Source organism: Poromitra crassiceps, assembly GCF_964638095.1.
Source record: "Poromitra crassiceps genome assembly, chromosome: 1".
Lineage (NCBI taxonomy): Eukaryota > Metazoa > Chordata > Actinopteri > Beryciformes > Melamphaidae > Poromitra > Poromitra crassiceps.
In genome coordinates this window covers 41,364,246-41,378,097 of record NC_139623.1, presented here as the reverse complement: position 1 = coordinate 41,378,097, position 13,852 = coordinate 41,364,246, and the positions used below count along the sequence as shown (strand labels likewise).

The 13,852-nt window shown below is 43.1% G+C and overlaps 1 protein-coding gene across 1 annotated transcript in view; it reads left to right on the top strand.

Annotated features, from left to right (window-relative positions):
* The window catches only part of auts2a (activator of transcription and developmental regulator AUTS2 a), a gene marked incomplete at its 5' end in the record, with an annotated part of 735,797 nt that overhangs the window by 190,221 nt on the left and 531,724 nt on the right, over positions 1-13,852 (top strand). Inside the window, one exon of the mRNA XM_083645781.1 lies at positions 6,222-6,437. Within this exon, the coding sequence (XP_083501907.1) occupies positions 6,222-6,437 (216 nt within the window). The remainder of the gene's footprint in view (positions 1-6,221; positions 6,438-13,852) is intronic.

Below are 13,852 nucleotides of genomic sequence, written 5' to 3'. Positions count from 1 at the left end.
TGGACTCCGTTTACGACATAGTACAAATATAACAAGGCATATGAGTGCAAAAACAATAAGCAATAAGGCAATAAGCAATAAGCAATACGCAATAAGCAACAATAAGCAATAAGGCAGTATAGTGATAAGACAAGTCCGAGACAGTGGCATATTCACTGCACATAGGTGCACATGTCATGTGCATACGCTAGACGTGCTTAAACATTTTAAATTCGACGTATTTGACATACAGGTGCAAATAGCATGTACCTTATTAACCTCTTGCATGGCACCGTAACGCCGGCGTTACGTTTCTGATTTTTTGCTGTTTATTTGTCATTTATGTGATTAATTAGGTAGTTAATTCTGAACAATGCTGTTCATGCTACATACCAAATTAACCGGCTGAATCTTGCGCATCGAACCATGTCTTCCTTTTTCAGATCAGATCAACACAGCAGAAGTTATAGCTGTCTTTGTACAAAGACAAAGACAACATTTCAGATTATTTGGCTTTTTCAAATGACTTTTTATAATGGCTTTTTGGAAATCCGCCTAGGTATCTCCCTACAAAAACCACTGCCAAATACTCATGTTTTGGTATTTTTTCATCTTCTTTGAGTTGGGATGTGGTAAGGCCTGTGGCTATGTCTCCATTGGGTTTCTAGCCATAAATACAACAACCACAGGTAACTGTTTACACTGTAAAAGTGTTTTTTATTCTAGGCGAGAATCAACCACTGTGTTTGAGCTGGTGTTACTCAGGGTGAGTAACACATAGAGTCATTCTGACACTTGGAACAGAAACTTCAAAGTCTTACCTTTCAGAAATGGTCAGGCAGTTGTCTGTAACCCTAGCGGTTCAGCCACAGTAAGCATTTTAGTTTGGGTATGTCGTTTTCACCATTTTCTTCAGAAATAGGCCCCTTTAGAAGGGGTTAAACATACAATTAAACATTAGACATACGTAATGGTAGCAGCTGCAGTACGGTACGGTACGACTACTACAGTTTTTGTGTATGTTAAGGAGTCTCGTGGCCTGTGGGAAGAAACTGTTCCTCAAGCGATTTGTGCGTGCTTTTGGAACCCTGTATCTCCTCCCTGAGGGTAACAGGGAGAACAGGCTGTTGTGGGGATGGTTTGTGTCTTTGATGATCTTCAGGGACCTCCTGAGGCACCGCTGGTTGTACAGTTCATGCAGTTCTAGCAACTCAAGGTTCAAGGTTCAAGGTTCAAGTTTATTTGTCTCCCTTGGGAGAAATTTGTCTTGGAGACAGAGATCCAAGCTGCGTACAGACATTTAACACAGATACATCAGATACAAAAACATAAGACATAATTGCATAGTTGCAACGTGAAATTGCATACACCCTTGTGCATTTCAAGTCCCTTAGGAAGGAGCATCTAGTTATCGTTGAGTAGCTTAATTGAGAGAGGGACAAAGGAGTGTTTATATCTATTGTATTTACACTTTGGAATTCTATACCTTCTACCGGACCTCATGAGCACATATTCTGGGTTCAGTACATGCAAAGGGTCGGAAATAATGTTCCGAGCTTGTCTGACAGCTTCCTGGTCAAAAATGGCTTGGAGGGTGATCGGGGGGCTAGACATGCCCATGATCTTCCCGGCCGTTTTTGCAAGCCTTACAATTTGGGATTTAAATTTGACTGTCAGGTTGCCAAACCAGCTGGCTATACCATACCTCAGGATCGATTCTATGCTCGCCCTGTAGAAAATCAACATGATACTCGTACTGACTCCAAACAACCTGAGTCTGCGAAGAAAGTGCAAACGCTGATGTATCTTTGCACAGCAAGATGTGACATGCGTGTGCCAATTCATATCCTTATTAATATGTACTCCTAGATATTTATATGAGGAGACCTGTCTGATGTTATTGTTATGGACACTTATAATAGTGTGGTCACCTATGGACCTGGGATCTATAACCATCTCCTCTGTTTTTTTTGTATTTATGATCAGGTAATTCTGATCACACCACTCGTCAACCCTGTCCACTCCCTCTGTATGGCTGAGAAGGCTGGAATTGCTTGTTAGTAGGGTTAGTACGACAGTGTCATCAGAAAATTTGATTACATATTGATTCGGATCTGAGCTTACATAGTCATTTGTATACAGAGTAAAGAGGAAGGAGGAGCTTACAGTTCCTTGGGGTACCCCTGTACTACTCAGTGCCTCCTCAGATAGCACACTGTTGAATCTGACCCTCTGTGGTCTCTTGGACAAGAAGGAAAAATACCACCTTATTACAAAGGGGTTCACACCCAGCTTAACTAGTTTCCTTAGCAAAATGTCTGGGTGGATAGAATTGAACGCAGAACTGAAGTCAATAAACAACATTCTAGCATATGCATTGTTACTCTCCAGGTGTTTCAGTGTGAGATGTGCTACTGTGGAGATTGCATCACATGTACTTCGATTTCTTGTATAAGCAAACTGGTACTGGTCTAATTTAGGTTCTACTTCTTTTCGGACTGTCTCCACAATGATCCTTTCCAGTGATTTAACCACATTAGAAGTAATGGCCACAGGCCTGTAGTCATTATTCTCAGTCGGACAGGTTTTCTTTGGAACTGGAACTAAAACTGACTTTTTCCAGAGCACTGGCACTGTGTGCGAGTCTAGGGAAAACTGGAAAAGCTTGTGCCACACCGGAGATAATTCCTCGGCGCACGTTTTCAACAAGGACGCATGCATCCCATCAGGCCCTGTTGCCTTGTTAGTCTTAATGGACTCACATCCTGTTACGTACTGGGCCGCGCGCCTCACCCTCCGTAGCGCCCTGCGGTCCATGGTGGTACAGTTCCCGTACCAGGTGGTGAAGCAGCCAGTCAGCAGGCTTTCAATGGTGCCTCTGTAGAAGTCCCTAAGGATTTCTTTCCTTAGCCCAAATTTCTTCAGGCGCCTGAGTCCGTGTATTCGCTGTTGGGCCTTTTTGACAACAGTGGCGGTGTGACCGGCCCAGGTCAGGTCCTGGTGGATGTTGACTCCCAGGTACTTGAAGCTGTCCACCCTTTCCACCACTGTGCCGTTGATGGTGATTGGGGGGTGTGCGCCCCCCCCCTCTCCTGTAGTCCACAATGATCTCCTTGGTCTTGGAGACGTTCAGAGAGAGGTGGTTGTCCTGGCACCATTGTTGCAGGGCCCTCACCTCCTCTCTGTAGGCCGTCTCGTCGCCCCCCGAGATCAGCCCCACGACTGCTGTGTCGTCTGCAAACTTCACGATGGTGTTTGAAGTTTGAGTTGCCACGCAGTCTTGGGTGTAGAGGTCGTACCAGAAGGGGCTGGAGACGCACCCCTGGGGTGCGTCACATATATATGTTACACATAATGTAACATATAAGGCCTTGTCTTGTAGTTTCTATCTGTGTTTGGGTCCTTTCCATTCCTCAAACAAGAATTTGATCAGACTGACTTTGCTGGCAGGGCTGTAGAGCAGTTTCCTCCACTGCTGGATGTTGTGGCTGGAATCATGCAGGTTAGCTACATCTGGCGGGGCAACTGTTGCAGTTGACAAGCTGACAAACTCATGTTGATCTGGACTGAGTGGATTCACAAAGGAGTTTCCCATGATATCAACAATGGACTGTACTTTAAGGACCATAGGTGCACCACAGATGATGAGGGGCAGCTTGAAATCCAGTGGATGCACGGTTCCCCAGCACCAGGTGCCGTCTTGCAGTTGCTCTCCTGCAAGTGTGTGAGGTCGTGCAAACCACCAGAGTGCACATGTCTCAATAACGGTCTGAAATGCACAAACCTGTGCAAACTACAAGCATGTGCCAACCAACACAGTGAAGAAGAGCTTGCTGCACAGCTGACAGACTCAGGTGTGAATGACGATGATGGTGTTGCTCTCGTGGATGACATGGTCTCAGGAAGGGTAAATTGTCCTAATATTGTGTTGAAAGACTGGAAACATTTTGAATGTAGCTGTACATATACCGTAACACAAATAAAACAATTTCTGACTGAAAAGCGTGCCAATTTACCCTCTTTTTGACTGGGAAATGTGCCAATTTAGTAGACAATTAAGTATAGCATATATATCTATCTAGTATAGTATAGTATGGTATGGTATGTATAGTATCATAGGATAGCATGCCTATATCTAGACATGTAATATTAACAGTTAGTAGTCCAGACACCCCAGGGAGAGGATATAATGAAAGAAAGATGATTTCCCATAATTCCCATAAGTCCCTAATTTAAGAGGGGTGGTTAAGCACTAATAAGCTACCATGGTCATAGGAATTTAAAAAAATCACAAGTAGAATTTCTCCAGCCGGATGGTACCGATATCTTACATTTTGGGTTCTGGCCCATTTCCCTCAAGAAGGCATTCTTCTACCAAATTCAAAGGGCAAAATTCACCCCTCACGATGGGATAGTATGGGTTCATTATAACTTCTGAATCCTTATAGTCCTATATGAGTATTCCAGTGTTTGTTGTTTGTGTCTCTGATGTTCCTAGATGCCACAGTGCTGAAATAAAGACTATAATTTAGGCGAAAACTGTGGAAAAATGAATGTCACTGACACTTTGAAGAGCCCATGTGAGCTCTTTATTTGTCAGACAGACACACAACTGAGCTCAAATGAAAGCTAAGAAGCTACCCTTTACAATGTTGTCAAACATGTTATCATAGAACATGGTTAAAGGTCCTGAGCCTAAAATAGGTTATGGATCAGCACCTAGAATCTAATTTATTGTAGGGGTTTGCTAACTTCATGAGCCGATAACTATGACAAAGCTGCCATTCTGCAAAGGCTATCATACTAAAATATCATCTATGGATATATACCTGTTCAAAAATCATGATTAGAATTTGTCCACTTGAGTGGTACCGATATGTGCAATTTTTGTGTTTGGCCCATGGACTAAATAGGGGAAAATAAGAAAATGTCCAATAAATATGAAAAGCTACTCCTGTGGAAAGGCTATCATATATTAATTTACTTATATTGACCCTATAAACAATTTAGTATAGGTAAAGTTTTGCCCACCCATATGGTACCGATATCTGGTCTGGCCCATGGACTAATGGAGACATTCGTTGCCATTTTACGTGTTTCATGGATTTCAGAACTCAAGGTATAAAAATATGTTTCAGTAGTCTTCACTTTGCCTTGCTTTGCAGAAGTTGTGTGGCAGTAGAGGAATTTACCAAGTTCCCTCTGTTCAGTTAAATATTAGGTTCCCTGTAATTAGAATCAACACTTTTTTTAAAAACTTTTATTCAGCCTTTCTGCCGTACGCGGATCGGGCCGGCCAAGAAATGTCTCAGGGGCTGACTGACTCCCCATTTTTGTGACACGCATGCGTGAATGTTGTGCAGCAGCGGCAGCAGTCTGGGTCCGGCTTAACTAGGCTTGCTTAGTCTTGTTTTTTCTTCTGTTTTAAACAGGCTATTTGATTAAACGCATAAATAAATGCAGGCCATTAAACACATTGTCACACATTCTCTTTGTCTGCTCAGTTTTTCGGAGCTGGTCCAGAGGATTGGAAAGCAAGAATCTGTGACATTTCCCTAAATGTCTTTTTTGCTCTATCTCTGTATTGGCAATTTATAAAACACACTAGTGATTTAGTGTGGAAAAAGTGCACACTGACTGACAGGCAGAAACACTACAGCAATGAGCACTTAGCAGCAAACATGTCGCCAAACTAATATTAAAAAATGAAAACAAACAAACAAAAAACACAGAGCTGAAGGATGAATACTGTGAACATAGTGACCAAGGTGTTGTTTCCTCATTTTTCCTCAAGTATATGAAGAATCAAAAATAAGAACTGTGATGCAGGAAATAATCAGCTCAAATCACTGCTAGCAAGCTTGTTGTGCTCTGCTCTCTTCTGCTAAAAGGCACTCTGATGACAGTCCTTAGTGCTTAATGAGCACAAGTGCTCCTCAATTTGGAGAAAATTCTCGCGGAGATTTGCTATCCATCAAAATTGGGTTTTATGGGCTTTGAACACTTTTTCTTTTCTTTTCTTTTTCAAGCATCACTCGCAAGTGTCCTAATGAGTAGGTTTTGTCGGTTACAAAGATTTAATGAAACACTGCTTTGACTGCCATGAACCATATCATCTCAGAATTGAAAATATATAAGGACAGAGATCCGATACGCCTTGTAAAACGCAGCCGCGTCCTTAAATGTTCTTTCTCTTCGGGCTCTAATGTAAGCGCTGTCTCTTCTGCTTGTTGTCCCTCCAGAAGGACATGCCGCTAAAGCCCCAGGAGCGGAGGGACAACCAGGCGGGGCCCCTGCACAAGAAGAGGCCCTCCAGGGTCCCCAACGGCCTGAGCCTGGAGCCATGCAAGAACAATCACCACCACCACCACCAGCCTTCAGACCAGGAGAACAACCCCCGCCTGGCGCACACACAGGGCAAGAGGAAGAAGAAACACCTACACAAGAAGCACACCATGGTACGTTTCAACCACACACTACACAAGAGGAGTCCTATTGCGATATACTGTGTATGTCACATCTATCCGAATGCTGCGATTGCAATATGAGTTGTGATTATGTGCGGATACAGCCTTTACGACAAACTGTAATTTCAGCAACACACACATTCCAAAAAACCGAGTGGGGGAGAAAATGAGATGCTAATGTTGTGCATTTAGTCAGTGTGAATATAATGAAAGATTTTTCGCTGACATGCAACTTGATTTGTGCAGCGGGGGATTCTGCACAGCTTCACAATACATTGTGTGTGTGTTTTTTATGAAGCTGAGAAAAAATAGCGCATTTGGAAATAATCTGCCATCAATATAGTGACTTCAGTGTGTGTGTTTTTTAAGATTGTAGTGCACTGTTGCCTGCCTCCTGATTTCAGTGCTCTCTGTTTCAGTGCAGTGTTTGTTGTATGACATCTGTAGTTGAGGGAAGTGTGAAACCATGTGGATTATATGGTTGAATGCAAGGCTCTGCAGTTGGCTTGTGCATGTCATTGTTCAGTCCATAAGCACTCGCAGTAGAGCTGCTGTAGTCTCATGTTTGGCCTTGCTCATACGATAGAAGCTAGTTCTGTGGGTTTTGCTACAGTGAGGGCCAAGAGACACTTGAACTCGTCACTGTATAACGCTGCCATTTCTCACATGTTCACTTGCAGCTAGGCTTAGGTGGTGTTTAACACTGATTAGAACACGGCTCTCTTGAATACTCGATTCTGATTGGTCAATCAACAAGATTCACCGGTCATTATTTCTCGACAACCGACCGCTGCTCTGCCACACCTGGATTAATCAGTTGATAAGAGCCTTTTGTCAGCAAGACATTACTAATTAGGCCAACCAGTTGCAGCTGTAGTGTCTTGTGTGCCAATTATGAATGAAACCGCTTTGTCGTTGAAAACGCTATTAAAAAATCTATTTGAATAATTATTTTTGTCAGATTATTGAATGATTTAGTTGTAGGCCGTGTTCTAAGCGGGATAATGGATAGTGAGCCGGTGATTACTGGAAATAATGACCTTCAGGTGAATGATTAAGCCCTCCGCTGCGCGTCGGGCTCAATATCACCTGTCGGTCATTATTTCGCCAGTAATCACCGGCTCACTATCCATTATCCCTTACATCAATGCTGTACTAAAGCTGTGTAAAGGCGTTGCACAGGAGCATTTAACTTCTATCAACTCAGCTGTTAACGGGCATTGACGCAGAATTCTCCAATCAACATCAATTAGGACCAAATTGAACGGATTGCAATGACTGTTGCTGATATCTCAGTGTGGGCTGTATGCCTGAGCAGTTCAATTGAATTCACGTGTGGTGTAATTAATTCAGTTAATTAATGTTGTGTTGTTTGCAGTGAGTCACAATAAGGCTAAAGGTTTGTGCCGAGCGTGCCATAGCATTTGAAAGGAACAGCGATGCTATTATATCAATCTCCTGATGCAGCAGAGGCCTGTCGCAGCAAGTCTATCGATTAACGGAGTTATTGTCAACAATGGCTGCTTAAAGCTATGGCTTTGGTTTGAAGAGATCGGTAATCTCTTCAAGCCAACTGTTGGCTTTCGGCCGCGTTCAAGAGATGTAACATCTTTTTTAGACCATTCTTCACAGCATTAGAACATTGACAGACAAGGAGGGTGTGTAAGGGAGATCAAGACAAGACCGAACAACATTGACAAGTGTTGAAAGACCCAGATGACGAGTGTTGAAAGAGCCAGATGGCTCTGTCGATACAAAAGTGAGACTGGTCCAAACACTGGTGTTTCCTGTAGTTACATATGGCAGCGAGATGTGGACTGATGTGCGGAAGCGGGAAAAGGAACAAGATGGATGCGTTTGAGCTGTGGTGTTGGCGACGGGTACTCAAGATGCCATGGGCAGCAAGACGGACCAACAAGTCAGTGATGGAAAGAGTACAAGCAGAAATGCCAGAAGCGAGCATCCAGAAGCAGAAAGTGAGGTATTTTGGACATAATTATTATGAGATCAAGTGGTAGGATGGAGAAAGATGACTTGGCTCTCTCAGACAGCATCTTCCACATGTTTCTCAAAGTGACAACCAAGTTGTGAGGTGACGTAAGGGTCTCACCACACAAGACCGACCCCCCCCCACCCCCCACTCAGAACACCCCAATCGAAAACTTATTTCTCTAGGCTTATTTTACAATTATGTAATCATTTAGGTTACTAGAATAACTAGGCCTAATTAAGATGTTGATAATTAGGCCTACTTTTGATCAATTTTAATCAAGTTTTATTACCAAATTCCATGATTCCATCCGTTTTTTCTGCATTGCGGAAATCATATGGCCCTATAAGACAGTTGGAGGACGTAAATCTGTAGTCTTCAAGTCGAACATAAAGAAAGGAAGAAAGGAGGAACATTCTCAGAAGATTTGATGGACTATTTCCAACCCAGGAATTTACAGTCACTATACATGTTCACAATGCAAATGACCATCTGGATCACATTTGGATGGTGTAAAAGTAAGAGTTGGACTGGCTTTACAGGGTTAGTGATTGACTGCTGAACTTATGTTGCACTGTTTGACTGCATTAGAAAGGTCTAAATGTTCTACCGTTGTGAAATATAGCTTCAAGGGTTGAGTGTGTACAATATACTGTATGTGCGCATGCTTGTAAGAATGTGCGTGCGCGGCAAGGTGACAAGTTCACTAATGAATATTTATGGTACACTGACGCAGCGGTGTCTCTCCACTAGCAAGGGCTATCTGTTACAGCGCTACCCACTGTTAGTGCACACACACACACGCACGTGCACACACACACACACATACATACATACACACACACACACACACACACGCACGCACACACAAACGCGCACACGCACACGCACACGCACACACACGCACACGCACACGCACACACACACACACACACACACAGGCACATGCAGAGAGAATCAGAGGTTATGGTTTGCCATTTCTCCAGTGTGTGTGTGTGTGTGTGTACACACACACACACACACACACACACACACGCGTGTGTTAGTTAATCTGTGTTCATCTGCACCTTGTGTCTCGTGTGTGTTAGATGCTTTGGCAGATGGGCGTGTTTGGCTGTGGTTGTGTGCGCTGGTCACGAGTGGCGTCCAGGCTGTTGGCCAAAGAGGCTCACACACACACACACATGCACACGCACACGTTGAAGGTAACTGCAAAGCGTTTTGGCAATGTCATCAATGTAAGCTTCCTGAAATGCAGTGGATCCCTTTCATCTTAAAAATTGTCAAAATGAGGGTAGCAGTAATATTGTAGATGATTATAATATCGTACCTTGTCGTCTTTGGCTTTGAGGGCAACTTAACCCTGTAAGACCCGCTGTTGCAGAATTACAAAACTTTTATTTGATCTAAAAAAAGGTATAAATGTTTGTTTTTTGTGTCCCCCCCTCATAAACATAGTCATTGGGTCCTATTGTTCAGTCTAACAATGCTATTGGATAGGACATTTGTATATAAGTCCCGCCCACAAGGTCATGATGTATCACAACTTCCAGAACTTGGCTGAGAATTAACCACCCTTTGTTTCATTGGACTGGGTTTATCAATTCTATAAGTAAGTAAAATGCATTTAATTTTTTTTTGTGATCAGTAAAATGACTAGAACATGTACATATGTTGTTATTGTGAAATACATTCCCCAAATATATTATATTATATATAATATAAATATTATATAAATATTATTTCCATAAAACCTTACAAAAACTATTTTTTTGCAAACACTTCATTATCATCTCCAAAGGGCTCCTACAACACCATCTGAAAGGCTTAAAAACATTTTTTTCTATGTTTTACTATGTCTGGGTTCTACAGGGTTAAAGCCTGCAGAGCTACACGTTCACCTTTCCCAATAACGCAAAATTGTTTTTGTTCCTGCCAAGATGCAGATTTACCTATCGGCCCTGGTGCTCAATAAGGCCCTAATCTGTCACACTTTATGACAGATGCATAATTGAAAAGATCATCATCTGCGCCCTACTCCGCGCCCTTTTGTCCTTTCCGTGGAGAAGAGGGGAACAGACTGCGGAGTTATCTCACTGTAGAACTATTATCTTTGCTTGGGCTTGGCTATAAATAATCCTTAAAGCATTGTCCTCCCACAAGGTTACACTTTAAATGTCAGAGGTCCGTCTCAAGGTTTAATTCTCCATTTAGGAAAGCTGCCGTCTGGGGAGAGTGCCTGTTATCTGCTCGAGCACCCCCCCCCCCCCCCTCCCTCTGACTTTGAGCTGAATGAGGGAGGGAATAGAGAGAGAGAGAGAGAGAGAGAGAGAGAGAGAGAGAGAGAGAGAGAGAGAGAGAGAGAGAGAGAATTTGGTGTGGAATAAAGTGAGAGGTGTTTTTTTCCTTTCCGGCTCCCCCTCCATCAGGGCCGGCTCGTGCCATTCTGCCGCTCTAGGCGAGAGCAAATTATGCCGTCCCCAATTGGCAACACCATACCAGCATCAAAGTATTAGAGTGTTAGAGAATTGTTTAGAAGCGGCTCTGACATATTACCTCCGCCAGCCAATTTGTGTAGTCCGCCATCTAGTGGCACCGCCATTACTGCGGTGGCAGGTAGACTGTGCTGATGGCTGTTGCAGACTGCAGTAACGCTATGCCAAATAAATGACAGCATCATGAGCTGGATTGATGACGTGAGACAGTGGCCCCCAGTTACTGATGAAGGTACTATCTTATTATGGATGGGGATAGTAATTATTCAAATTGTAAATAGCGGAAAAAAGACCACTTAACGAGCCGCATTTCAAGTGACGTTATTGTGTAAACATGCAAATGTTAACGTTACTGTAACTAGCTAGCTAGCATAAACAATCAAGTTGCATGTAATCATTGCACACCAATTACATTAGTAAAAATGTTTAAAAAATATACAAATTTGTGTTTTGTATAGTTATTCAAGAGTATTTTATTAATCGCCTGGATTGTGATGAGCAACAGAATGCCAACTACCAACCCGTTCTCACTCCGAGCGCGTAGCATATTGACGCTTTGTCCCATCCCTTGTGCGTCGCTTGTTACTAACATGGTACCCTTGAGCGACACATGAAACGACTTGGGCTTTCCAACTAAACTCAATGCAAACCCATGGAAGTACTCTTTGACGCTTATGGCAACTGCTCCCCCGTTAGTCAAGTGCTCCCCCATTAGGGTCTGGAGGAACTAACCTCTCCCAGACCCTAACCCTAAACCTAACCTCTCCCACCCCCATGCCTAAACCTAACCTCCCCCAGACCCTAACCCTAACCCTAACCTCTCCCACCCCCATGCCTAAACCTAACCTCCCTCAGACCCTAAACCTAACCTCTCCCACCCCCCACGCCTAAACCTAACCTCCCCCCAGACGCTAATGGGCGATCAGTTGACTAATGGGCGTGCAGTTAGGCTGATGGGGGAGCAGTTGCCATAAGCGTCAAAGATGACTTCTATGGGTTTGCAGTGAGTTTAGTCGGAAAGCCCAAGTCGTTTCATGGGTCGCTCAAGGGTACCATGTTAGTAACAAGTGGCGCATAAGGGACGGGACAAAGCGTCAATATGCTACGTGCTCGGAGTGAGAACGTGTTGCAACTACAGGTCTTTCATCGACGGTCAAAATTACCTGAGCTCGGGATGGATTGGCCAAATATTGCACACTCTACCAGATGATGAACACATCATTCTGAAAGGACCTGTCCGATATTCACAGTCCATCAACAACCATCATAATGTTGACATAACTCTGCACAGGAAGGATGGCAAATTTGTAAATTAGGGATTTTAGTTGATTTTCTAAATAATCTCAGCTAACTGATGACAAACTTTGGTTGTGTGATGCCGACCAATGATGTTTATTGTGATCATTAGGTTGTCCTAGTGTAGCTCGAGTGCCTATTTAACATTAGAGCAACTGTTATTTCACAATAACACCAGTTCGTTAACGTTAGCCACTAATGTAGCTAGCTAATCAGTGTTTGCTTAGGCTAGGCCGCTGCATGCTACTCATTATGAGGTGAAATAACGTTAGCGATTTATGACTGTGAACCAAAACCTACCGTGCTGTTGTTATTGGGAACAAAGTCCTTTCTGTTAATATTCTTGATCTACCTCTGGAGAACAGCTCTGTCCAGGGAATCTATGTAAACAAGTGTATGGTTTCAGCCAGGGGCACTCTTCATGTAGTAAAGGCTTGTGTATTTCACATTCGATTCTCTTCTAAAGCTGAAGTTTGCCACTACTGTTGGAGCAGCTGAGAACTGCACAGCTTCTTCCCGGTTTTCCTAGACATCGTTGTCAAAAGTAACGTTGAATAAAAATGTAAACGTAAAAAAATATCAGGAAAAATATACACTCGAGGACAGGTTGCATTCAAACGCGCGCGCCGCGTATCCCCCAGGAGCCACCGTAGTAATGGCGGCTTGTTTACATCCGGTACTTCACCGGATTCGTGTATAGCGAGTCGCAAATGATACAAGTCACTCTTCTTTTCTCATATCGGACAGGTTTTTTCAGGGTCATGTTTCCTGTTTAATGGTCACCTCACCTGACCTCACACGACGGCGTGTTCCACAACCAGGGTTTGTAAATAACATTTTGCGCTACATTTTGCATCGCTGTAAAACAGTCAATCAGATACTTGAAGGTCAGGAGGTGAGTATTGAAGGCAGTGTGTACTGTATGTGTGTGTGGACTAGGGATGCCGCAGTGTGGACATTTTCCCACCGGGTAATAAACATGTGACAACACCGGTGTTACCGGTAGGCTTGCCGCGGTTACCGGTGTTACACGGTGGTGAGGCATACACCGATTACATAACACCGGTGAAACACAGGTAACACCTTCAACTCCGCCCGCTCGTGACAGTTTCAGCATGCGGTCAGCTGCGCTGGTGTATATTACAAGCGCTCCCTCCTATCCTGGCTGTCTGAGTGCATCATATCTCTGGTTAGACAGACCAGCAAGTAACGTTAGTTGTACATGTTGTGAACACAATCCCCCCTCATTACACATTAGGGCTGTGAATCTTCACTGGCCTCACGTTTCGATTCGATTACGATTCAGAGGGCTACGATTCGATTCGATTACGATTATCGATGCATCGATCTTAAATCGATCCATCACTTTTTTCCGCAATACATGATTTATTTTTTCTCACTTTCTTTTTTCTCACTGTGTGGTTACTTTTAAAATAAAAGTGCATTTGGAATTGCATTGTATTATGATCCATAATTAAAATAAACAACTGCATGTACTTCCATTATATATATATATATATATATATATATATATATATATATATATATATATATATATATTTTTTATAATCAATTTTTGACATTTGTGAATCGATGCAGAATCGTGCACGTCCGCATCGCGATGC